This window comes from Mytilus edulis, chromosome 8, assembly GCF_963676685.1.
Source record: "Mytilus edulis chromosome 8, xbMytEdul2.2, whole genome shotgun sequence".
Lineage (NCBI taxonomy): Eukaryota > Metazoa > Mollusca > Bivalvia > Mytilida > Mytilidae > Mytilus > Mytilus edulis.
In genome coordinates this window covers 10,715,658-10,742,942 of record NC_092351.1, presented here as the reverse complement: position 1 = coordinate 10,742,942, position 27,285 = coordinate 10,715,658, and the positions used below count along the sequence as shown (strand labels likewise).

At 31.1% G+C, this 27,285-nt stretch overlaps 1 protein-coding gene across 23 annotated transcripts in view; it reads left to right on the top strand.

Annotated features, from left to right (window-relative positions):
- LOC139484776 (teneurin-m-like) overlaps nucleotides 1-27,285 on the top strand; it is a 163,678-nt gene that overhangs the window by 129,879 nt on the left and 6,514 nt on the right. For 6 of the 23 annotated variants that reach the window (XM_071268706.1, XM_071268707.1, XM_071268708.1 and 3 more), the window contains 22 exons: nucleotides 48-113; nucleotides 621-877; nucleotides 1,685-1,811; nucleotides 2,153-2,257; nucleotides 5,195-5,389; nucleotides 6,770-6,985; nucleotides 8,593-8,778; nucleotides 9,759-9,905; nucleotides 10,210-10,417; nucleotides 13,811-13,930; nucleotides 14,621-14,906; nucleotides 15,300-15,567; nucleotides 15,926-16,066; nucleotides 16,566-16,818; nucleotides 17,193-17,428; nucleotides 17,879-18,036; nucleotides 18,358-18,372; nucleotides 18,823-19,897; nucleotides 20,437-20,451; nucleotides 22,581-22,906; nucleotides 24,540-24,560; nucleotides 26,201-26,503. In XM_071268706.1, the coding sequence (XP_071124807.1) occupies nucleotides 48-113; nucleotides 621-877; nucleotides 1,685-1,811; nucleotides 2,153-2,257; nucleotides 5,195-5,389; nucleotides 6,770-6,985; nucleotides 8,593-8,778; nucleotides 9,759-9,905; nucleotides 10,210-10,417; nucleotides 13,811-13,930; nucleotides 14,621-14,906; nucleotides 15,300-15,567; nucleotides 15,926-16,066; nucleotides 16,566-16,818; nucleotides 17,193-17,428; nucleotides 17,879-18,036; nucleotides 18,358-18,372; nucleotides 18,823-19,897; nucleotides 20,437-20,451; nucleotides 22,581-22,906; nucleotides 24,540-24,560; nucleotides 26,201-26,503 (4,724 nt within the window). Of the gene's footprint in view, nucleotides 1-47; nucleotides 114-620; nucleotides 878-1,684; nucleotides 1,812-2,152; nucleotides 2,258-5,194; nucleotides 5,390-6,769; nucleotides 6,986-7,644; nucleotides 7,675-8,592; nucleotides 8,779-9,758; nucleotides 9,906-10,209; nucleotides 10,418-13,810; nucleotides 13,931-14,620; nucleotides 14,907-15,299; nucleotides 15,568-15,925; nucleotides 16,067-16,565; nucleotides 16,819-17,192; nucleotides 17,429-17,878; nucleotides 18,037-18,357; nucleotides 18,373-18,822; nucleotides 19,898-20,436; nucleotides 20,452-22,580; nucleotides 22,907-24,539; nucleotides 24,561-26,200; nucleotides 26,504-27,285 lie in introns of all 23 variants that reach the window. The other 17 variants (XM_071268726.1, XM_071268727.1, XM_071268728.1 and 14 more) reach the window with 15 other exon arrangements.

Below are 27,285 nucleotides of genomic sequence, written 5' to 3'. Positions count from 1 at the left end.
TGTTTTGATGATGTTTCTTATCCTAAACAATATTCTTGTTTTTGTAGCTGCCATGGTGTTCAAAGAAAAAGACCCAGTGTCAGCTGGTGCCTTGAATAGTTCTAGTCATTTAGGTAAATATACAATAATTCATATTACCATACACTCATTGGAGAATATAGGCCTAATATTTGATTATAATGTAACCTTGCAATATATAGAAAAATTAAACCAGGTTTTAAAGTTACACTGACATAAATTTTAGAAAATTAAAAGATAGTATTACACACTTAACAATATCATGTAACAAAAGAATAACATCATAAGAATTCTACAATGCAGAGCTGAAGCTACTCAACAATAGTCTAATATTTCACAGTAAATTTAAGTGTCTAAGAAGCTTTAAAAAAAGAAAAAAGAAGCTTTAATGCGATAAACAGTCAGAAAAGATTGCATTATTACAAAGGTAAGGATCAAATTTCCATTCTTTTGATTACTTGCATTCTTGTGGCATATTTTGATGTCAGATTCTTTTTATTCATAAATATGGCATATTTACTGTCATAGTTCCCAGCTGAAATGAGGATTTAAAATAAAGGGATTTAAGTAAGTAAAAACTGAATTTGCTGTATTTTTTTTAGGTTCAACTGTAGGTCCGACATATTTCCTAGTTGGTGACCCCAACGTAAAGCATCAGATTCCACCAAAGTCTTTCTGGATGTTGAAGTTTAACCAAGATACAGACAAGCGTGTCAAATTCAATTTTTCCATTCCGAGTAGTGCTATATTAGGTGTATATGGACGACGAGGGATAGCGCCCTCTATTGTTCAGTATGATTTCTTTGAAGTGCTAGATGGCAGTACCATACCAATGAGAAAGACCAGATCTACAGATAGGGTACAGTGTGATGTTGTTTTCATGTTTTCTCTATGTAAATAACGGGACTATACAACTATGAAATTTTATCAAAACTTAAAAGGAGAAGGGGCTATACTGCATTCATTGTTTGTTTGTCTTACTAATTTCTCAACACATTTTATTACGCTGTTTGAAAGTGATAAGTTGTAATTAATGAGCACTTTATACATCTGTCCAACACATGCTTCCTGTTTGCTGTTATGTTGAATTTTCAATACATTGAATGAAATTAGTATTTTTATCACACATTTCTCTAGTACTATATAAAGAATAACTCCATCTATGTTTGGTAGTCACACTGTCACATTACCACACTACCGTAGTGTGGTAATGTGTCAGTGTGTAGTAAGCACTATTCAGACCTGTCAGACACCTTCTTCCTGTTTTCCAATACTTTGAATTACTATTTGGTTTTCTTAGGCAAGGAGTGCAAATTGTGAGCTTGAAACTTAATATCTAGATTAATCAATGAGACATTTTAAAACTTTTTCCATTAAAAGTTTTCTCACCTTATGATGAGAGGGGGGAAAGTCATTCATTAAACGCATTTTATGCTAACATACTCAGTTCACATTTAATTCTTACGAGATTATAAGTCACAAATCTGCATGTAATATTATTGGAAAAATCCATTCCATTTATGAGTTAACTAAAAAGCAATAACTTTTCTTTCTTTTAGGTAGGTTAGAAATATTTTAACTATATATTGTTATACTGCATCAATGATGGCCCTCTCCCCTTAAAGACAAAGTTCATATATAGGAAACTGTTATTATTTTGTTTTAGATAAAACGGAGTTACTATGGTAAAGATACAGGATTTGTTCAGTATCTGATGGAAGGAAAATGGTATCTGAACATCTATAACGACAGAAACTTCCCTCAGTATATCTCTTTTAAAACAGCCGAAGACAGTAAGTGTGATGATATCCCTGTAAAAGAGGGAACATTGGTAGTTAGCCATCCTCTTTGTTGGTATTGAATTGAAAGTAGTAACCTTGGGAGGAATAAATATTGTTGGTATTGAAGTGAAAGCAGTAACCTTGGGAGGAATGAATATTTGATATCATATTATGCTGGACAATTGTTTTACATTTTTTATGTTCATACTGTTTCATTGATGTGTATATTTTAAAATTTCTGATTCCTTTATTTTTTATGAACCATTTCCGCTTTACAAATCTCATAGAACTGTTGTATATTCAATAAAAACTTCATTGTGATAGGGTTTTAAATGTCCTTTTACCTGTTTCAGATTCTCTAGTGAGTGAGTGCCCTTCTGATTGCTATGGACATGGTGATTGTGTAGATGGAAACTGTCGATGCTTTCCTGGATTTATTGGATGGGACTGTAAAGAGAGTAAGTATCACCATGGTAACAATGATAACTATGACTTTGTCCATGTTAATTCTTTATGCTTCTTCAGGAATTATTTGGATGGGGAAAAAGTTTATAGTGCCTGCATTAATGAATGTCCAGAGGCAATTATTTCATACATTTTTTGGGGCAAGAAAGGTCCATCTTGTAAAACATGACAGATATACTCTGACACACCAAAGATTAGAGATTTTCTTGGTTTAATATCCAGTATGATGATATGCATGAACTAAGGCTTGTAAGAAGTATTTTATCTCAATAGTTCATCATTCTATGTAATATGTATTTACTTGTTAATGAAAAGTACCATTAAAGTATAACCCATTTAGTTATCAGGAGTCAAAAGTTTATTCTTATTTGCTCTTATTCCTGCTGAGAAATACTTCTATGCACTGAAATTTGTAATAGCATTTTTTAATTGGTAAATTTAAAATTGAAATTAGCGTAATAGGATTCTCAGTTTTTATCTTAAAATAGTGGAATAAATTGCCAATAATTGTTAAACCAAACATTAAACGCCTTCTGATGTTGACAAAAATGATAAAAATTAATAGAACTAACTGACTTCTTAGATAAAACTCCTGATTCTCTCTTATTAATCAGGAACATTAATTAATTATTGAACACGTTTAAAAGATAATATTTTGCGTGTTTTCATTTTGATTTAATTGGTGATATTTGGTATTTATATAGGCCAAGGTCTAAAGTTATTGCTGTTTTGATTCCCCATAATGTTATATTTACATCATTCAAAAGATCGCTGTCATTTAAACAACCAACCTTATCAATACTGTTTTTCTATGAGGACAATAAAAACTGCCGCAGGCCAGCAATTTAACTTGCTTCACTATAAATTGCTACAAATAAAATGATTGTCTGTATAACTTGTTGTTGATAATTTACATCATAGAGAATATTAACTCTGTGTAGTAGTATGGGATTGTGATGCAAGAAGGAACAAGCATTTGTTGGAATTGATTTAGCTGATAGTTCAAACAATTATCTGATAGGAAATGAGCCGTACCGTAAAGAATTGGAAGGAACTCTATCAAAAATCCAGACAATTTTATCAGGAAAATTGTCTTTTTATGTGACTCAGAGAATTAAATTTAAGTTAGTCATCAGGTGGTGTTTGGGATCAGAGATCGGTCTGTCTTTATATAGTAATTTGGTGATTTCTCCTAATGATCATTTCATTATTAAAGACTGTAAATCTACCGTCTATCCAACATGTCCAAATGATGGGGGAAATCGCACACTTTTAAAACTATAACTAAGTCATTTTATACAGTTTGATTGGTCGATAGATTTAATGGGTAAATATTAAACGTGACATTTCAGGAAATGGATCGTGAAATCTTGGAAAAATTTTCTTTAATTGTTGCGATTTATTTTAAGTGCTGTAATATAAGATGAAACCAATGAGAATTTTAATGAAACAAGACTCATGTTAAATTCCTAGGAATGTCGTTAGAGATTGATGGTTTGTAATGCTGTGGTGGAAATGAGGCCATTAATCTAACAATAGGACAGTTGTTTCTCTACGACTTGCATGCAAATTAATAATGTCAGCTTCAGGATGTACATCATTGTTAAAATAGAGAGGTTCAATACTCAAATCATTTAAGGATTTAAATAAAAACATATAAATGTTAGATGGTCAGTCCAAAAGAAAAATAAATGTTAGATGGTCAGTCCAAAAGAAAAATAAATGTTAGATGGTCAGTCCAAAAGAAAAATAAATGTTAGATGGATCATTCCAAAAGAAAAATAAATATTTGAAGGTTCAGTCAAAATGAAATAAAAATGTTCATCCGTTTGAATTTGATTTATTGATTGTTGTTTTTTTTTAATGTCCAGTGGCAAGTACTAATGAGAAGGTCAATAGTTCACTATATTGAAGGAGTTGCTACTGACTATAGCTTTTAATGTATTGGTTTTCCATTCAAATCATAACACAAAATCATTAAATTCATCAATATGAAATAAGATGATGTGGTATGATTGCAATGCATCTATCCATAAATTTTTTTCCAAATGATGTTTTAATGTTATGCAAAATCACTTTTAAATGTTGACTTCAAAGATTTTAAATTGTGACACAATATTTTGCTGCAAATTGTGTGGTTTTATGTTATAGCAGATTAATTTGCATACAAGTGTAAGGAAGTTTATACTTGGTCAAATCAGTATGAAAATGTACATCAATGTTATCACAGGTTCTTTTATCCTGTAAGAAATGTATTTGTAATGACCGTATTTGTGATGACCATGTTCAGACGTCCTGCAGAGTGATGATTTATTATATTGCTGAGTTAATATTTGCATGCAATGTTTGATGATTGGGACAATTTTTGAAGCAACAAATGATTTTAGGTCTGAATGCTCACGGGTGTAGTTTATCAACAGTTAATGAATGAAACACTATTGATTTCTGGTCTGTTAATCTAATTGGAACCACCAACTGCCTTGATGATTTACAAATCATATTTATAACATGTATTAAATAAGAGGAAAAGAACATTAGAAAACTTGTTTGACGAGGATGGCATTTCAAACACTAGCACCGTCAAATTTATAACAATACAGAAATGAATTATATCGTTGACCATGAAAGAAATAAAAAAATTAAATAAATTATTGCAATTAAGGAAATACTGAATACTAGAAATGCTATCACAGTTTAAAATGCAAGTTTTTATTTTTAGCAGAGCAATCAGGTCCCTATATTTGCAATATTGAAAAGGCTTCTAAAATTTCTGAATTTACAGTATTAAGAGAATAAACAAATTAAAATTCATTTCAAAAGGTAAATTATTAACTGTCACTAGTATTGTTATTTATTTTTTTTCCTGAATATTATCTTGTTGTGTGTAATAGAAAAACTGTCACTAATTATGTAATATTTTCATTTTTCAGGAGATTGTCTAGTAGTGTGTAATGGTAACGGACAGTATATTGGAGGGGTGTGTCATTGTATACAAGGGTGGAAAGGTCAGGAGTGTAATGTTCCAGAGAATGAATGTGCACTCCCAGACTGTAATGGCAATGGTTATTGTCACGAGGGAGAATGCCATTGTGATACAGGATTTCAGGGACCTCATTGTGGAATCGGTAAGGCATTGAATGGATCTTTAAAATTTATAAAAATGGAATTTAGAATTATGGGAAATGGCTTCACAGTTTTGGGAAATAGTATTTTATGTAGGAATTAAACAATAATTGACCCTTTTGTGTAAAAATTGGAGCATGCTCAGGAAGGACTTCCACATTATAAATGTTGTAATTCCCCAAATGAAATGTCAGACAGAAACTTTTATTCATTTATTCAATATTTAATTTAATATCATAACTGATTGGGAAAATAAAATTCCTTTGGAAGAATTTTTTTGGCATGCTTTGAAATATATTTTGAAAGAGCGTTATAACAAATAATGAAAAACATAACATTTGAAACAATTTAGAATATTTATGGGAACATGAAAAAAAAATATGCCTAGTGAATTGAACAGTTATTTCTCAAAAAAATTTAAACACTTTTTGACAGGTTATAATTCACATAAAATCTTTTCTTTTAAGTTTATAATAGTCAGTGATTCCCAGAACATACACAAGCTCATTCATTAGATTTCTTATTTAATCATCTCAAAATGAACCGCTCAGCAAATTCTATAAATAAAGCTGGCAGGTCAAATGACAAACAAGATAAACCGATGGAATAGTCAGTTGAATAGCCTATTGGGTAGTCTCCTCTAACTTTATTTCTTCAATATATAAACATTTATGTGTGCACAATACAAGCCTCAAAAAAAGATTTATATGAAGTTGAGAAATAACTGTTCAGTGAAAGTAATATCCAGAAACAATAATTTGTTGATCAATTTTCATCTTATCCAACATAACATTTCCTAAAAGCTCAACTCTGTCAAAACAATTTTCAGAAATCATGATGTATTTATATGTTTAAAACCTAATGATCAAATGCTCCTGACAGAATATGGAGACTTAATGTTGTTGGATAAGATGATATTTTGCTGTGGTTTTAGATTATGTTTTGTAATCATCTTGCTGTGGTCTTAGATTTATATGTTTTGTAGAGTTTTCAAGCTTTCTATTTATTTCTTTTTAAAGCTTTATTTTACTAATATTTGATTTGATTAATGCCTTGGCTGTGTATTACTAATTTTTAATTGAGTCATTTATTATACAGTTATCTCTATAACCATACAAGTCAAAATTGACATCAATTATACCAATGTCGTCTAAATTCTTTGGCATATTAAGTATACTGCTAGACTATTATCATTGTATCATTTTGCATGAAATAATAAGTTTTGCTTATATATGCAAATTAAAGCACGGCTCTTTTTATTCTTAGATTTTTCAAAGCATGAATCATATAACTTTGTAATAATGCTAGCATGTTTATAAATGGCTCAATGAAGTGTATTTAATTTGACCGTAGTTTTTCTTCTTTTATCTCAATGGTTACAGTTGACTGCCTTCTTCCTAACTGCTCTGGTAACGGGGTATGTCATCTAGGACAATGTGTATGCTTCAAAGGGTTCAAAGGTCCCGATTGTCGACTCCCAGATAAACTTAACGTCACTAACTTATGTGCTCGAGATTGTTCCGAGCGTGGGAAATATGATGCTGAACTTGGAAAATGTATTTGTGATAGGTTCTTCACTGGAAAGAACTGTCAAACAGGTAATTTGGATGCGGAATGAGTTATTTCCCCTTGTTAATATGCATTTGAGTTTTTCAGAGGGATGCTGTATGAAGAGTTACCTCCCTTTTAACAATATAGATTCATAGTTATCTCCCATGTAGCTGCATGGACCATTAACAATATATAAGCTAACAAGTAAGAATAACAAATCTGGCATTGGAAAAAATAATCATACATTTAGTTACAAATTGAATCCAGTTCTGTGCAATTTTTTAACCAATGACAAAATTGACAATTTTATTTTGGAAGTTCTATTTTATCCATAACTTCGGGGTACTTTCATATAACCACCTTTTTGTATCAAATCATTTTTTTTTTGGCAGTTCATCTGGGTTTTTTTGTAAACCATCTGGTTTTATATCTGTCTAGTGTTTTAACTATTTCACTATATATATTAGGTCACCCAATGAAATTTGAAATAAAACTCAACTTGTCTATTTATTTTAAAATATTTTATGCATGGCAGTTTATTTTCTTGCATGTTTTTTGACTAACATCACAAATATGCCTCCATGATTTAATAGATGTTGTACTATATGTATATTATATAGATGTGTATTCTGTATAGATCACAATATTTTATGTAGTTTGATGACACGTGTTTAGGAGACTAATTTCAGAATATAACTTATTTCAGATTTAAAGCGTAAAACTCACCAATTATCAGGTACTAACAGTGTTAACTGCATGTAGGCATGTTTTTATTAATGTATTTAGCTGTAGAATGTCAAAATTGAGGTGCATTTGATGTATTGTACAAAAAAACATGGATCATGCATCCTCTATATGAAAACATATAATGACACAATTCCATTGAGAAATGACGTTCCTTTTCCACAAACGTATATACAGTAATTCCAGTTTTGCACTGAACAGACCTTTTAAATACCATTTCTGGAAAAAATGTTTGGGAGGGTTAGACTTGATAATTTTTTCTGTAGGTCATAGGGGTTGAAGCAAATAGAATTTCGTTACAAATGAAGTGAGAATAAAAGTTATAGGTGGTGGGGTTTATAAAAAGGGGTCCACCAACCCATACTACCGCAAACAATTTTTCTTGGTCTAGAAGTTAAAAAAAGAATATCATTATTCTGTGGAAATTCTTTAACGTAAATCATTTCCTTATCAAAAAATTTTGTACAAAGATAACAAAATTGTCCTATTTCTCCATTGAAAGAACAAAACAATGCCCCTTTGTGCTTATGATTTCCCTGCTATATAAATCTGTCAACAGATAATTTTTTATTTTTTTCTAGAAATATATTTGATGTTGTATTGTGTGTGGGTTTTATACAAATTTTATACATTAGTATACAACTGTGTAGCAATTTAGATGAATCTTACCAGGAACCAGTTTATATTCTTGTTTAACCTTGAAATAGAAATCAAAGCTTCATAATCTCTTGTAAATCTTATAAGATTTTAACTAGTAATCTAATGAATCTTTCAACTATTTAGCAACTAACATGGTTTACATATCTAATGTTTCATCAATCTCAATCTTCTTCTGGAAAAAAAATCAATTACATTTGTTCAAATAAAGTCTCTTTCATTGACCCTGGATTTTGACCTTTCACCTTTATAGAAGTATGTCGTCTAACATGTTATCGTGGTACCTGCCGTAATCAGAAGTGTATCTGTGATGCTGGATGGGGCGGAGCTTTGTGTGACCAGCTGTCATGTGATCCACGGTGTGATGACTTCAAAGGGAAGTGTGAGAATGGAACGTGTGTCTGTCGGAAAGGTTGGAACGGCAAACATTGCACTATAGGTAAATCCATCCTTCACACCTGACTTTTACCTGTTTTTCATTATTTTTTACACCCCATTCTTTTTGAAGTTTGGCAGTATATAGTGACCAGGTAGCCATTTTGTATCTGCAACTCTTCCTAAAGCCCTTATTAGAATTTATTGAATAATTAAGCTTTATCCCCTAGGGATGAAATAGGTTCTTACAAGTATCCAAGATGTATCTCTGGTGTAAAAAATTCCATGACTATTTTTTCTGTACACCAACCAGGAAGACTAGATATATATCTTGTACTTGTAGTTGATATTCTGAACTTGGATCCAAATAAGTTACTTTAATTATTTTTATAAGAAAATGTATCAGCTATAAAGAACATACTTTCTACTTTGCCATTAGTCTTCTCTTTGCTTTTGCTAGATATAATTATTAAAAGGGGCATAACTTTGGAAATATAAGCATATTACTTGTTTCTAAACACATGATTGATTAGCTGATATTTATGTAAACTAAATATGTTTTGTCAAGAGTAAAATTGTACATGTGTTTAGAAGTAGATCTTATTTGCTTTAAACTTGCCAATAGAGAGTGATACATAATAGGTTATGGTTAATAAAAAAAAATAAGTTTTACATAATGCTTATAAAGTAGATTGTGGGTGTCGGTAGTATTTTTGTATACTAAATATTTAAACTTCAGTGGTCTTGTCACAATAATTTTTATTTCAGAACCAGACATATAAGTTTCTTGGTATAAAGAACTATTTAATCTTCCAACGTTTTTACCATAATTGTGAAATATTGGGTCACTTCATCTTGTAAGAGTGGGTAGGGAAAGTGGGAATGAAAGGTAGGAATTTGGACAAGAGGGGGAGAAAAAATTAGGATATTTTGGATAAAAATATATAGCAAGAAGGTAAGTATTGTCCTGCAATTTCGGTGTGTACCGCAAGTACCTGCTATATTAGTATGATACACATTGTACTAGAATTCAATATGTTACAGATGGATGTCCTAATGGTTGTAGTAAACATGGTGAATGCCGTCACTTCTCCGATGGCTGGAAATGTACATGTCACACCGGCTGGACAGGAAAAGGATGTGATGTTGCCATGGAGATGGTTTGTGATGACATGGAGGATAATGATAGAGGTACGATTTTGATCAGAAAACATTTAAAGTTAAATTCCTGAACATTAAAATGATAGAAGTTGGAGAACTTATTGCAAATGAATAATATTATACAAAAGACCTGCAGGAAACCCCCTTCCAAGAAAAAGAAAAAGAAGAAAAATTAAGAATCAAAACTGTGGAGTTTATGAACATTTGAATCATGCTCTGTTCTCTAAGCTTTACTCAAAGGTTTAATTTATCCTACAGTTAAGCGGATGTTTAATATTTAGACTATTACACGACTAGTCTTTTTATGTGCTTATGCTTGCTATGTGTTTTACAGATGGGTTAAAGGATTGTCAGGATCCAGATTGTTGTATGACTGCTTCCTGTGTAGAGGATGCCTTCTGTCAGATGTCACCTGACCCTGTTGACATATTACTACGGAAACAACCTCCAAGTCCTACAGCTTCTTTTTATGATAGAATGAAGTTCTTGATTGAAGAAAACAGCGTTCAGATTGGGACATCTAGGAATGCATTCAATGAAAGGTAGTCAATGAAATCAGATAACAGTTATCAGAGAAATCAGATTACATTAATCAGAATCATATTTGATCATCATTCTTGCTGAAGAAAGTATATATATATATAGTTAGAATTTATTTTTTTGCTAGGAAGAACTGAATGTTTTTGAAATATATTGTACAAAAGTTCAGTGTGGGAAAGCTGTTTATGTCTCTTTATGTATGAAATTGTCAAAAGTTTCTGATAAAAATTAATGAAATGTAAAATTAAACATTACTTCAGCAAAAGACTTCATATTTCACCTTCAGAAATTCAGTTAATTGGTTAACTCTTGGTGTAAAGGAATTTCCCGATCAAATTACAAAATGTTTACTCCAGAGATCGCATATTGTGAATTATGCAATTATTGATTCACAGGGAAAATGCATGTACAAAGCAAATTCATGTGAGAACTTTTCACCCTAGATTGGATTTAATTGTTTCTTATCTCACGAATATGTAACAAAATTATATAATTATATCGTGTCATAGATTACATGACACTGGGGGTGAGGAATCTGTGTAGGTAAAGATGTACATGTATTACTATCGTAGATAGAAACTTTTTACCTTCTATCCATGTAGAAGAATATTTAGTAGATTAAAATTAATTGTTTCTAATCCTATAAAACAATAAATAAATGCAATCCATGTTACAGACATTAAGGGCTCTATATGTTACAAAACTTTATGTTTGGAAAAAAACAATGGGCTACCTGAACTTCACCGACAGAGGTGATCTCAGGTGCTCTGGGAGGGTTAGAGGATCCTGCTCCACAAGTCTCACAGTTTGTGAAAGTTAAAATGGAATGAGTAAAACCAAAAAAATCCCCAACAAAAGAAAGTCAATAATATACGGGTATCTCCAAATTTTCTAATATATATAGATTATCAAGTGTTCAGCACATTGATATTGTAAAACATCAGCTGGAAACTTTGTTTGTGAGTGAAGATATCAAACAGGCAAAAAACTACAAATTGTGTTTAGCAGCTGAAATTTTATGAGGCAAAAAAACACACAGATAATCTGTTTATCATGCTACTATTGGTCCTCATCCCTCCTCCAGACAGTTGTTTCACTTGATTAAAGTTGGCTTGAATACATCTCTTTATTGCAATGTCACTGATAAATTTTTCTCAGACATTGTGACTTCATTGATAATCTCAAATCTGTGATACAAGAATTAGAGTAACTATGCAGGGAGATATAGTCAAAGGGAATCTTGATAAGACTGCACATTAGAGCTGATAAGGGAGCCCCTTGTGACATCAATAAAACAAACTAGATACCCTTATATCATTCTGATGGTCTTGGCTAGTATTGCATAATTTTTGTCTGTATCAGCAATTTAAAAATGGATTTATTTTTAAAATATGTGATGAATTGATTTTCAATCTTTGAAAAGCTTTGCTGGAACAAATTTCATCCTATTTCAATTTATATATTGAAAAAGATAATTGAGAAATGACTCCATTTGATTAGATTGTCCAGACATGCAGACTTTTATGGCCATCTTAAGTTATATCTTTCAGAATCATGTAGCACTGAAATCATGTATTTACTGTCTCCAATAAACAAATATCAAGAAAAATGACTCTAAAATGCAATGAAATGAAAGTCCCTCATGCAATTTTAACAAATCAAAATTTTTAGAAATTGATACTATGTTGTTTATTGCAGTTAATTTTCTGGTTGGTTAAGACTCAGAAACTGATCTTCTAAGATAAACGTAATGTTCCTCATGTTTGCAAACCATTATTTGAATTGTTATATGAACTAGCGATTCAATTGGTATATTAGAAACTATCACTTTTTACAATCAAGTGGAACTCCAATCAGCTATTATTTACCAATATGTTGGGCGCCTTGGTGATTCTTGTCATTTCCACAAAAATCTTAAATTATTCATTAAATAAATTGGCGAACTTTTACGAGATTGCTTGGTTTTGATATCATAAATGTCATGATATATAAAGTAAATAATTTTGTATATTGTGTTATATTAATTTGTAGTGCTTGAATAAATGCAATCTATAGGAAACTTGAGTATCAAGTTATATAATTTACTTAGATAAAGAGAGGCTCTAGATTTCTATTATACTTTGCCTTTAAGGAGCAAAAATGTATGCTCTTCAGTTTTCTAAGATATGTTTTATAAAATTTATCTTTAAATTTAAGTAGCAATTCCAAAAGAGACTCATAAATTCTTTCAATGGCATTTATCTTTGGCATTTATTGAATTGTAAGGATTTATAAATAATGGCATTGCAGTAAAACTTCTGGCATGGCATTCTGATTCGATTTATTTAGAATAGAAAATGTCCTACATGTATACTTCGACATGTAAACATAGTCCTATAATTATTTTTGTGCAAGATAATAAGCAGTTCTAGAAAAGCATGCCCTCTTTAGATATAATCGTCTGATTTCATTAATTTTACAGTTACAAATATGGTATATTTATGTGTTCCCGAATGGGAAGTTATTCATGAATATTTTACCTTTGTGTCCTGATAATTGCAGTAGATTTTTTCGATAAATTTGAAATTCTAATATAAAAACTATTTCCATCTGTAATATGACTTATCAATGACCTTAGATGATATCTTAAGATAAAAGTTACAATAATTTATTGTGAAGTTTCTCCAAGAGAAATAAAAAGTTCCACAAGGATGGTTCTTTAACAAAGAAGATGATTTTTTAAAAAAAATAGATACTTATACAGCTGTTAATAGGAATTGCAAATCCCCTCCCTCTAATAGCAAACCTTTCATGAAATGCAAATTTGGATTAAATTCATTTTTAGATACATAATTCCTTATTGATAAAGGCTCATCTAGTCAAAAACAAACTGATCTTACCCAAAGCCTCACAGTATTTCATGAGAAGACACTGCAATCCATATTTGGATAATAATTAAACCAGATTTAACCTAACAAACCCTCATTCAGCTCCTGGGCAGACAGGGTTGAATAGATACAGTCTGGTACTAATGTTAATCAAACAGGCCTCATTTCGTTCATCAATAACAGAGACTTCTCCTTTTGTTAACTTCTACCAGTTTGGAGCCTATGTTATAAACTACTTGTACTTCAGACTATATATTTGATAGATGAGGTTTATCAGTAAAACATGTTGCTATGTATGTCTGTATGACAAAACCTAAGTGCAGTATCATATATCAAGTAGAAAGCTTTTGTTGTAAAGACATTTGGTGGTAAAATTATTTGGACATTGTAGTAAATCAAAAAGTCAAGAAGTTGGTTCTGCCTTTAATGAAAGTGATTAGTTTGAAGTTGTTTAAGTGCAATGACTGTTATTTATTTAGCTAAGAGTATGATTTGATTCAGGTTTTATTTATGTTTTTTATATTTCAGTCAAGTATCAGTCATAAGAGGAGCGGTTTTGACAAAAGATGGCACACCATTGTTAGGGGTCAGGGTCACAGTTACTAGACAACCCCTGTATGGGTACACCTTGACTAGGAGAGAAGGACAGTAAGTCTTAGTAAACAAACTCAGTCCCCATATTACCAAGTGGTGTATACAACATATAGATAAACATTACTTTATAAACAAAAACAAACAACCCCAAAAGTACTTACTTAATGTAAAGAAACAGCCTTGTTGCCAGAATTTCTCTGTACTGAAATGTACATCATAAGATAAGGAAACATTGATGGTTAGATATCACAAAAACAAAAATCATGCCAATATATGGTGTGGAGACAAAACATATAAGGACAAGACAATCTGAAAACTATCAATGAATGTAGGCTCTTATTGAATATCTGATCACTTTCAAATTTAAAATGAAACTAAGATTTTGGAGCATTTCATTTCTGTTTATTTTACTAATACCGTATAGCGGTTTTTTTTTCTGCGGGGTGCAAATTTTCGATTATTTTCGCGGATAGAACAAAATCTCCAAAACAAATTCTGCCAAATTAAAGGTGAACATACAAAGGTATGAATAAAGTTTTTAAACCGCCAAAAGATTTTGTATCCCTTGTTCAATGACAATCGCAAAATTTTACACCCGCGGAAATAACCAGCTATACGGTACTACATACTTAATAACAAAGCAGTAAGGTTAATAATGCCTCATGGTATTCATCATTAAAAGATACCTCTGATTAATTAACTTATTCTGAAGAGCCTGATTAATATTAGATAATATTTTTTCAGATTTGACATACTGGTGAATGGAGGTGGATCTGTTACTCTTGAATTTACACGTCTCCCATTTATAACTAAGAAAATCAGTGTCCTGGTACCATGGAATCAGATTGTCACTATGGAAACGGTTGTCATGCATCTCAAAAATCAACTTGGTGAAGCTTTTGAACCAGATCCGAAACTATGTGGTGTGATGCATGATCATTACAAACTGAAGCCAGTGGTGTTGTCGACATGGCAACATACACAGCTAGGAGCATGCCCAGAAAGGAGTACACTGATTCCTGAATCACAGGTATGTTTATTGCAATTCAGTCTTAGTACCTTGACTTACTGTCACATTTCATTTATAACTTAAGTCAGGTAATAAATAGATTTGTTGTCAAAAAAATTTGACTTAAATGCAGTTAAACCTAATTCATGAAGGAAATATCTTGATGCATGCAAATAGCTTCCAGAAGAGACGATCTTAATTTCTTAGCTGAAATTTGAAATATGAATAATGGAAGTATCATCAGAAACTGTATTTGAATTTAGATAATTCTGTTAAAAAGGCTGACTGCAATGCATGTGTTTATGACATCCAAATGTTTATTTTAGTAATCTCATAGATTGTTTTTTTTTACCAGTAAATTGACATAAGGAATACAAACTTGAAATGACCACATTATGATTTATTTTATTGCAGGTTCTTCAGGAGAGTATAGAAATACCTGGTACCCATGTTCATCTGGTTTACCATTCCAGTGATGCCATTGGTTACAAATCTGTTATCTTGATACAGATGACCCCTGACACCATACCCTCTAACCTTGCCCTTGTTCATCTGAAGGTGTATGTTGAAGGCAATCATGTAGAAAAAACTTTTGAGGCTGACCCTGAACTGAAGTATACCCACTCCTGGGATAGGAAGAATGCCTACAATCAGAAAGTATATGGAATTGTACCTGCCAGAGGTAAACATCATATGCTTTTCTATCTAATCTTTTCAAAGTTTTTTTTTATCATTCTGATTACAATACATGAACTATTAATAGAATAAGAAAAGAGATCATTTTAAATATGCTCAATGGAGTCCAGATATGAACTAGTCTACTTCAGCAGGTAAATTGGACTTTTGTTCTTAGGGTGTCAAAAACTAAGAAACATCAACAGATTTTACAAATTAAAATTATAAAAGCTCATTTAATGGCATAAAAATATTACATATATATTGGTAAATGTAAACATCTATTTGTTTATAATCAATAGGTAAGAAATATATTTTTTGTTAACCTATTTACTTATGTTTATATTATTACCGTTATATTGCAGTACACGTTGGTTACAAGTATACAGGATGTGACTATGTATTCTGGGAAGTTCGTAGTACGACAATGAGTGGATTTGATATGACATCATCAGGAATTGGTGGATGGAACTTAGATATACATCATACTTATAATTTCCAAGAAGGTTTGTGTTTTTATCGGATGTGTAAAGTTACAAATCAATTATGTCACAAGTCAGAATATACAAAATATTTGCAAACATAAGTCCTTTGATAGCTTTTAAAACTGACAAAACAAAAGCACATGAATAAAGGATCCGTGTTGAAGACCTTACCTTGACCTATAAAGGTTTACTTTGAGTCGTCTCATTGGCACTCATACCAAATCTTCCTATATCTATATATATATTCAATCAAGCAGCTTCAACAGTAATGTATTAATATATGAGATGCCTACTGAAGAAATAATAAAGAAATATTATGAATATGTTTACCCGTATTACACAGACCTGTCATATTCTTCGTCAAAATGAACTTGTAAACAAATAACTGGAAAGAAAGACTACATTTTTGAAGTTAATATACGTTAATGACTCAAAAAAATCTTAAATTTAAAAAATTTAAGCTAATACTTTGTGTTTAATGGCCAAATTATGTTTATTTGCAATTCTTTTTCTTTTATAGGTATTTTACACAAAGGTGATGGAACTAATATTTACCTGAAGGAGAAACCCCAGGAACTTGTTAATATCCTTGGTAACGGTCAACAAAGGAAACCAGACTGTGACATGTGTAATGGGCGAGCCCTGGATAACAGTTTACTGTTACCCATAGCAATGGCAAGTGGGCGAGATGGAAGTTTGTATGTCTGGGACCATAACTTTATCAGAAAAGTTACTCCAGGCAGAGATGATATTGCTAGCATATTAGAAACAAGGTACCTATATAAGTCAAATGATTACTGAGTTGTTCAACAGAGAGACTGATTGTGGTGAAAAATGAATAGAATCTGTCTTCATATTATTAAGTGGCATAAATGATTATTATATATCATGAGAGATATATCGAAGATTATAAAAAGGAGACAACTTACAATCAGAGACCGAACGGTGAGGATTCAAATGACGGTAGATCACCAGAAGCCTTCAACAATAAGCATAACCAATACCCTTTATACAAATCTTATTTTGTGCTTTAGATTATATCATATGACATTTATGCTGATGGATTTTTATAATTTTTTATGTTCATGCAACCTTTATTTTGATTAAAACACTAGATTATAAAGTGATGTGAATATTATTATTTCAGTTCTATATCAACATCCCACAAGCCATACATGACTGTCAGTCCTGTAGATGGTAGATTGTACATCTCAGATTACATGAAATACCGCATCATCAGAATAGCTACGATGGGTCCTGTCAAAGATCTCAAGAGTAACTTTGAGGTGATAGCAGGTACTGGTGAGGAATGTCCTCCAATGGCCTTGGATAAATGTGGTGACGGCAAACGAGCAAAAGATGCCAGACTTGTCAGACCTAAAGGTAAAGTACTAGACAATAACGATCACAAGTACAAATATCTGTAAGAAATTATTTACTTATACTGGATGTATATAAGGAAGATGTTCAAATCTTATTTGACAGAAAAAAAACCAATAAAGTGAGACTGAAAAATACATTGATATACTAAAAATGGTAAACAAAATATTTTGGAAAGAAATAATGACTTGAATTATTTCATCAAAATGTAAACTATGATTAAATGTAAGTTGAATATATTTAAATTGGATGGAAATTAAAAAAGATTTACAAATATCAAGTTTAAATTCCTAGTTAACAACAATTTTATACATAATATAGTTTTAGAAAAAAATAGTCGAAATTATCTAGAGTTATTTCCCTTTGTCCAGAAGTATAGACTTGCATATGTAAAAAGTGTCTTCACTCATTGCAATCTTACCTGTTTCATAACCATATTCTCTCTGATTATAGGTATTGCTATCAGTAAGGATGGAATAATATATGTAGCTGACAACTTGAACATTCGTAAGATTACCCCGGATGGTAAAATCCATACACTGATCGACTCCCAAGCTCAGTCTATGGCCTGGGAACCTATGGATTGTGGAACCAGTCAGCCTGCAGATAAGGTAGACATAAATATATATATATATTTGATGATCAAACTCTCCTGATCTCAGTTTGTAATATTTTAAATTTTCATAATGTATGTAAATTGGCATAATCTATGCAATGAAGAATTTGGAGTGGGTTATCAATACTATTTTTCACTTTCTTAAAATTGAAAACAAGATTTTTTGTTGTTAAAGAGTCCATCATTTCTGGGCTACTTTATTAGACTTTGAAATGAAAACTGAATTTGGAATATTGTTATTTTGTACATAGAATTTAATAATGCAGTATTATTCTGAACAGTAATGATTAACTATATTTGGCCATATTTGTTTCAGTTAGTTGAACATGAAGTAAGTCAGATATTATACACCCCATCATACTATACACAGAACACTTCATTTATCATATTACAAGCAGACATACAGCAATTTACTTGGTGCTATTTATTTTCTTGCTTTTGTGTATTTTGTACTTTTTAAACCTTCTACACTATTCTTGTGTGGTTATGTTGCAGAATGAATTACACAATGTATCTTTAAAATGAATTTTAGAGTTAATTCCCTTTATTTCCTAGTAAAAGAAGTTGATACAGACCATGTCATTTTAGGAAGATTAGAACTTGATGATAACCAACTATCAAAATCAAATACAACTGTTTAAATTTTGTTGTATTTTGTTTAAAGAATAAACTCCAGATTTTCTAAACAGAGGTTTTCAAAAAATATACAAATGTATTTGCTTCATAAGATAATGATTATACATAGACATTTATGTTAATGGTGTAAATTATTTATTTATAGGTCCGGTTACAATGGCCGACAGACTTGACAATAGATCCTCTGGATGATACATTACACATTCTGGACAAGAATGTCATCATGAAAATGACAAAGGACAGGAAACTGATCACTATAGCAGGACGTCCAATCAACTGTCCAATAAATACCAGAGAATTTCTACCATCTGGTGTCCTGCCAGATAATGAGCAGGCATCAGGAGTAGCTACAGATGTAACATTGGTCAATCCTCAGAGTCTAGCGTTTGGTAACCAGGGGGAGCTATACGTTGTCGAGAGTGACACTCACCACATTAACCGTGTCAGGGTGGTAACTTCCGATGGTCTGATCCACCATTTTGCTGGAGTCAAGTCCAAATGTGATTGTCAACAGATAATGTGTAAATGTTATAAAGAAGAGGAGACCCTCGCTGCTCAGGCTTTGTTCAACGAGTTAACTTCAATTACAGTCACACCAGATGGCATTGTACACATCGGAGACGCTGGGAACCTACGAGTCTTCTCTATCATGTCTAAACTCCCACCACAGAGTAACGCTGGAGAGTATGTAGTTGTCTCCCCTGAGACAGAAGAGATCTATGTCTTCAATCATTATGGTCAACATAAACACACAGTAAACATCATGACGGACCAATACATGTATAACTTCACATATAACGTCAATTCATTTTACGGTAAACTTGAAAATATTCTAGACGATGCAGGAAACAAAGTAGAAATTAAACGTAACTATGCCATGCATGCTAAAACGATAATATCACCTGACAACTCACGATGTGAAATAATCATGGATAATATGAATCAGCTACAGAAATTTCTTTCACCAGATAATTCTACTGCAGTCTTTAAGTATGCAGAGACCTCTGAACTTCTGATCTCAAAGTTCATGTCCAACGGCAAAACCTACATCTACTCGTACAATCAGATGGGACGATTGAGAGAGATTCAACAACCAACAGGGGAGGTTACTGAACTGAAAACAGATGTCAACACTACGGGATCTATTGTCCGTGTCACTACAGATGGAACTGATATTGTTGCCATGGCAACTTATGGTAGTGTCCAATCAGCTATGCATGGTAAATTAAGCTTTATGTTTTGACATTCTTTATTTTAAATTACTTAATGACATAAAATGCTTAAGAATCCTATTTAGTTAGCAGGAAGAAGGGTTTATATTTAATAAGCTGTCAAGCTTTTATATTGTGCTTCATTGTTAGTACTTTATTCATCAAATTTCCCCTAGGCAAACTATAGAATTTTTATTTTCAGATTTTCTTTAACAAAACCATTCTAATTATATATTTATAGTACATGTATGTTTACTCTTTGATGTTGGAACAATGCAAATATTGGAGTTTTGGGAAATTCTGAGAGGCAAAAAGGTCAAATATAAGAGGGGGAAAAAAATTGGAATTTTATAATTTTATCAAGTCATCATACAATATATGTTAAAGATCAATCTGTTTGATTTCAGAATCTTTTTGTTTTCCTTTCACTTGGGAAAAGAATAACTGAAGAGGAAAATTCTATAAATCCAATATTGATACAAGTTTCAACTTCATATAAAAGAGTTTAGCTATTGCATATTACATATAATTTTCCTCCCATTTTTCAGTTTTCACACAAAACGGTAAAATATTTAGTTATTTTTGGTAGATTGTAATGGTTTACTAAATAGATTCTCCACCTAGTGGCTATCAAAGCTTTCTTGTTGCTCTCTGTACTAATGACCAGATATGCTAGAAATATTTAGCTTCTTTGTGCAGTTTATTATTTTGGCAGCCATTCATTTCATTTCTGTAGACGTGATTTATATTTTGGAACTTTAAAAAGTTTGGTACTTTATAAATGTTTCAACACAAGCTTTAAAACAGTAATACAAGTTTATTCTCAAGTGAACTTTCTTAAAATGGACATTATTTTTATGGAAAAAAAGAAACAACAGGACTTCAATCAAATGATGAGAAATTATTTTTAGGAAGAATAAAACCAAGTCATCAAACTCCATCGATCAGCTTGAATCTTTCCCCTTGCTACCAATAAAACTCATTAATTCCTGTTTAGTTCACTCTATATAGCATCTTTGCCTCTACCTAAACTCCAAAGTCTCACAGCTTTGTATAACTTGTACAATGATATTCTGTTTTACTCAATGAATTATGTTATCTGTAGATGAAAACTAATGCATTTATTATTCTGGATGCAGTTGTACTTCTTGGGAAGAAAAGAAATAATTTAAATTTTTATCCTGAAATGTTACTTGCATAAAAAAATTAAAAAATCATAAGTTTTTATACATTATGATGAATATATATTATTGAAACACATCCAAAGATTCAGTAAACACCCTTTGCAGGAAACATGGAAAGATGGTACAGTTAGTCTTTTAATACTAAAATCTTTTGAAATATCTCATTTCATTTCAAGGCATTGCTTCATATAAATTTTTAGTACAATGTTTGAACTCAGAAATCAACCAATTAAAGAACTGGTTTTCATGTTTCTGATTTACAAAATGTATGATTGCAAGCCCTGGTCCGTGATTTTTGTTGCCAAAACATTGAATATTTGTAATGATATATATACTGAGACATAGATTACATACATGTTACAGATTTCTGGCTGACTTAACTTGTTATGTCAATTATGTTCTATGGCTTTTATCTTAACTTTTAACAATGTTTAAGAATTTAAAGAATCTGTCCTTAGGGTTAAAGGATATGTATTTTAAAGGTCATGGACAATTTGTTTTTGCATGATACAAAGAATATAACTGGTGGTTTTATATTTACAAGGTAGATTTGTAACACAAAAGATATATGGTTTGGGAAAAATGGGTAAAACTGTTTTAATTCTTTAAGAAATATCTATGGCATCTGAAAATGAAATATTATTTATAAATTGAAATTATTTGTTGTTTATTACAAAAGGGAAGTAAAAACACTATAATGTAAACCAACTAATTTTTCGAGGATATATTTTTTCTGCATCAAGCTCACTCTAGCAGATGTCTTTGCGAATTATTTTCATGATTGCTCCACTTTTCTAGTCACATGTACATACAGAAAGATCAAAGTAAACATATTCAAGGCAATTTATGTTTACATAATTTTACTACTCATAAAAGTGAAAAATAAATCACTGATGAAAATAATTTGGTTTAGTTATTTATACAACAATTAGTTACTATGTTTCTATGTTTCTTTCTACTTTTGTTTTGTGATCTAAGTAGTATATGCTAGATAATGCTCCAGATTCTCTTTAACACACACTACTATAGAGAGGACCTTTTTCCTCCATGTCTATTAAATTGTAAAAAAATGTTCCCTTATGTCTGTCTGGGTAAGTGATTAAAACACATCTGAAATAGTAATATATATGCAGGATTTTCTTGGAATCTGGACAATATTACAGACATGAGTTAGAAATAAAAGGTTTAATTAATTGTCATCAATTTTCTGTTTCCACCAAATAAGTCACAGCAAGCAGTCTCATATTTTCTTGAAATTTTGCATGATTATTTAAAATATTATAAAGAATAAGTATAGCGATGTTAGAAAGGACATAAGTTGGCGTTTTGCTGACTCCTAAATTTTTCTTTGATTGGTTTTATAAGATGAGTTTACTTTGTAGAATATTCAATTATCATGTTTGCAAATTGAAGTTTTAAATACATATATGTAGTTCTAAAGGCACTGCTGGGATGTTCTCTTTAATGATTCTTTATTTCGTTATTCACTTTACGACTGTTTATTACAGGTCCAGCAGAAACCAAAGTGACCTACTTACCAGACGGCACCATTGTAGTTGTGTTTCCTAGCAACATGTCTATTTCCGTGGAATCAGGAGAACACCCAATCTTAGAAAACCAACATCGCATGCACTTCAAGCGCAAAATTATTATGCCAGGGAAGCTTGTCCATAAACTGGAATGGCGTTTCTATAAACGTACTTCCAAAGGACCCTCTCGTCCAAGAAAAATTGAGCGCGTTGGAAACAGGATGAGGGTAGGAGCCTCCTTCTCACGGCATGCGAATATGCATGACACGCATGGAGCTGCAGATTACAAGGGAAAAGCCCTCCTGGTATGTCATATCTTTTACATGTCTATCCCGCCTGCAGTGCTAACTTTTATATACACTCTGCTTCTATCTTTAGTAGAACCCCCAACCTCATGGCTTTTATTGTCTTTTTATATAGAACTTCCTCAGATGTTGTTTGTATGTATATATTTTATATATATATATGTATATTGTATGTATACGAAAGGGTAATATACCTTCTTTATAGACTATACAGATGAAAACATGATGGACACTAAGTATTATTATCAACAGATTTATATTGAATACAATACGATAGTACAAGCTGGATGAACTTGGAGAGTATTATTACGAAAACTGTTTGTTGGAAAAAAATAAGGAATGATTGTATGAATTGATTTAATTCCTACTCTCGACAAAACATAAAAAGTTTAGCCTTTCAGTATGAAAAAACCCCATCAACATTACTAATGTCAACTATATAACACTTGTTTTTCACTGTCTGTAAATATAAAGATATATACATTATATCCTTATTTAATTAAAAAGAAATACAACACAAATATAAAAAACATCTGTTTTTGACCGATCCTGTTAACAATGTTAAGTTCTTATTGCTGTTAGTATATACCAAGTGGACCATTGACTAAAACAACCTGAATGCATGCAGGAAATCAGTAACCATCACTTTCTCCACAAGAGACGATGGGTAGTAATCTGGATACCTGTCATGTATATCTACTGTTGTAGTGAACAATTTATTTTGTTCCATCTAACAACAGTATCCAGTATACAGGAACACATGATGATATTACACAATATTAGAATAATTTCACTCACTTGAATCTTTATGTAGAAATATTACCTGTCTAGAATGGCATTTATATATACAATTATTAATTTATTTTTAGTCAATGCTACATCTGTCTTGCGTCAATACTCTTTATTTTCAACACCAATACATGAACCAAGGTCTGATTAGTTTTATTCTTTGTACAAGTCCATTAATCTTACACAACTCTCCCCCTCCTTTTTTTAGTGAAATATTCTATTCATTTATTTTTGTAAGTGATTCTTTGTAAATAAGTGACTTTCTTATGACATTGTGCTCGCTGACTTTTCTATGAGTTGAGTTAGTTATTGTGTATTTCATTTAGACTCGAATGGAATATTCAATTTATTCTGTATTTCATGATTTGATTTGAATAATTTTTGAAGTTGCTCAAAACAAAACATGGACTTAACATATATCTATACAAATGTTTTATCTGGGAACATGATCTATTTGCTATCATAAAAAAAAATGGTTTCTTTTTCATCTGTAGCTAAAACATTCTCTAATTTTCAAGACCAAAGATACTTTGTTGGGTTTTTTAATTTTTTAATTTTCATATTTTAACACTTACAAAAACGTATATGAAAAATAATTACGAAACTATGGTTGCAACTTCCTAAGGCAAGGTTGACCTTTGATAGACTCGACTTTTACTTTTAGGTCTTTATTGTCATATAGTTTTCACCAGTTAAAGTATGTTAACTTTCTTGGCTTTCAAACATTCAGCTTTGAGAATTCCTGATGAAGGTAAATCCAGAAAACTTCTGGTGCATAAAATTTGTAAAGTGTTATTTTTTTTTATATAAACATATTTTAATTGTTTATTGTATTATTGTATAGCTACTAGTTCACCAGTTGTTAGTAAGTTTTGATAATAAATTTGTAAACTTTATTCGAGCAGCAAGAATGACATTTTTGAATGAACAACTGATATATATATATATAAAGAATGTGCTTTATTTCACCATACACACATATACTCAGATAAATGATTAAGTTACAGCTTTATCTGACAGAATTCTGTCAAACCAGCATCTGAGAATGACCTTTTCCATCTCTTTCTGTATATTCTAGCTTTTCTATATAAACAAATGCTTTATATTGATGATTTCTATTAGGTAAGGGACAAATACGGTTTTATCAGTCCTGACTTCTTATCAATTCTTGAATTTTGCTGTCATTTTAGTATCTTATCCAAAAAAAAAAGATTATCTTTCCCTTAAGCATCAGTAACTATTTTTAATAAACAAATTCAATATAGAAACAGTTTATTTCTAATCCAGAAACAGCAAAAAGGAAAATAAGAAAAATTGAAGGCTTAACTGTTGCTTTTCCTCTTCTCTTTTTTTCACAAATGACCAGAGCTAGAAATATTTTGAATATTCTCTGAAGTAATCTAGGTATCATGACAAAATTAAAGACAATATCAGCTTCCAAATGTTCCTGCTGTATATATCACTGACTCTCTGCTATACTATAGTACTTCTGTATACAAATTGACATACCATCTGCTTGTATCATATTCTCTGGACAGCAGTTGAGTATTTCCACAGGCTGCACATACTTATTGACGCCTTTGGTACAACTATGTATTACTTATGAAGATCATGCTCTTTTTTTCATGTCTTGCTGTTTTCTTGTATACAATTCTGACTGGCTTTTATTTCTATTTATATCCTATCTCTATTACACTGATGTCTCACTGTCATATTTCTATATTCTATAATCTATAAGCCATGTGACTTTGAAATAAATTGTAAGATCCAAGTAGATTTTTAGATTTCTCATCAGAGCACTGCAGTACTGGGTAACTATGGTAACCAACACATGAGTGAGGTGAACCATTTAGTTATGCATGAATTTAATATTTTTCACGATTTTTTTGTCAAACTTTAGATTTATATTTATGTTGCATAGTTACTACCTATTTTATAGATCCATATTTATTGGTTTTTCCCTGGCTATAAATATAATTCCCCCCTTTACATATATAAATAGCATGTCTGCATATGAAAAACAAATGTTTTCATTTCAGTTTCACAGGATTTAATATATATAACTGCCACAAAATCACGTAATATTTGCATGTGATGTTATAAGTTATCTCCCTTTGAAAAAAATAACTGAATATTTAAATTTCTCCCTAAATTAGAAACCTTTGTATCTCAGTAACCACAAACTATTTGAATTAACCATTGAATAAACAGAAAAAAGAAGGGATATTTTTAGATTTTATGAATTCATTAAAAGGCAGGGGGAAAAATTAATATTGAAATGCAGAATTTTTTTTAATGGAGAACAAAAATCTCTATTTGAAATTTGGTATATTTTTATTTAATTATAAAAAGTCTTTGTTTATAAAAATGGTCCTATATATTTAAACAAATGGAATACAAATTGAAAACAAAAAATGTATTTACATGTGTTTGTCTGTTTTGCTAGATCTGTTTACATATACATATTTCGCCTGTAAATAACCATCTAAAATGTTCCTTTTTCAGATAAATGGTGAAAATCTATTAACGGTGCAGTATGACAGGGAAACACACACTGAAAAAATAATGAAGAAAGATTTACAGGAGATTATTACTATCCAATATGACGACTCTGGACTTCCAACCAGTTTTTCTCCATCCAATGGTCATCACGCCCTAAACATCACCTATCGTCAGGATGGACATATCTCCCACTGGCAGTATGGTGAAATCAGAGAACAGAGGATATACAATGATGCTGGACTCCTACAGGAGAGGTTGTCCTCATCAGGAGCTCCATATACCTTTAGATACAGATATGGACGTAGGGTTAGTATACTCATTTTTCCTCCATTATTGAAGAGGTTTTAATTTGGTTAGAACAGCTATAATATTTATATTTGAATGTCAGTTTCATCATTTGTGTTAGGATACTTGAAAACTATCTTCACTACATTATACCAATCAAATTATCAAATCTAAAAGTGAAAGAAAATAAAACTTCATTGGATTAAATCTGTCAGTACTCAACAAAAAATACTATACACACTGTATATTATTCTTAGAAAAAACTTCATGAAATACTATGTTTGGAATGAGATGAAATAAAATTTCTATGTTATGTATCACATATTGAAATCTAAATAGATTAATCCCATTTCAATGACACAACATGATTCTGAATATAACTTTTATTCTAATGATTTGAATTTTCAAATATTTTAACTTTGAGCATCACTAAAGAGACAATGACTGTCAAAATTCACATCTTGTGAAGTAAAATTGGTACCATTTATATTAATATTTGGTATATTTGAGGGCACAAGTCTAAAAAAAAAAAAAAACCAACAATACATTAAACATTTTCAAAAAAGAAGTAAGAAAAGACACAACAGAATATCATTAACCTATATAAGGTCATCCTTTTCTTCAAGATTTGAAGCTATATTTTAAACACAAGTGATGATATATGAAATGAACATGTGTTTGTCACTGGGATTTTGGTAGACAGTCTACCAGCAGGTACTTGTACTTGAAAGTCAAGGGCAAACGTAATTTCTAATTTCTTTATTTTATAATTCCTTGTTTTCAAAATTCCAATAGGGAACATA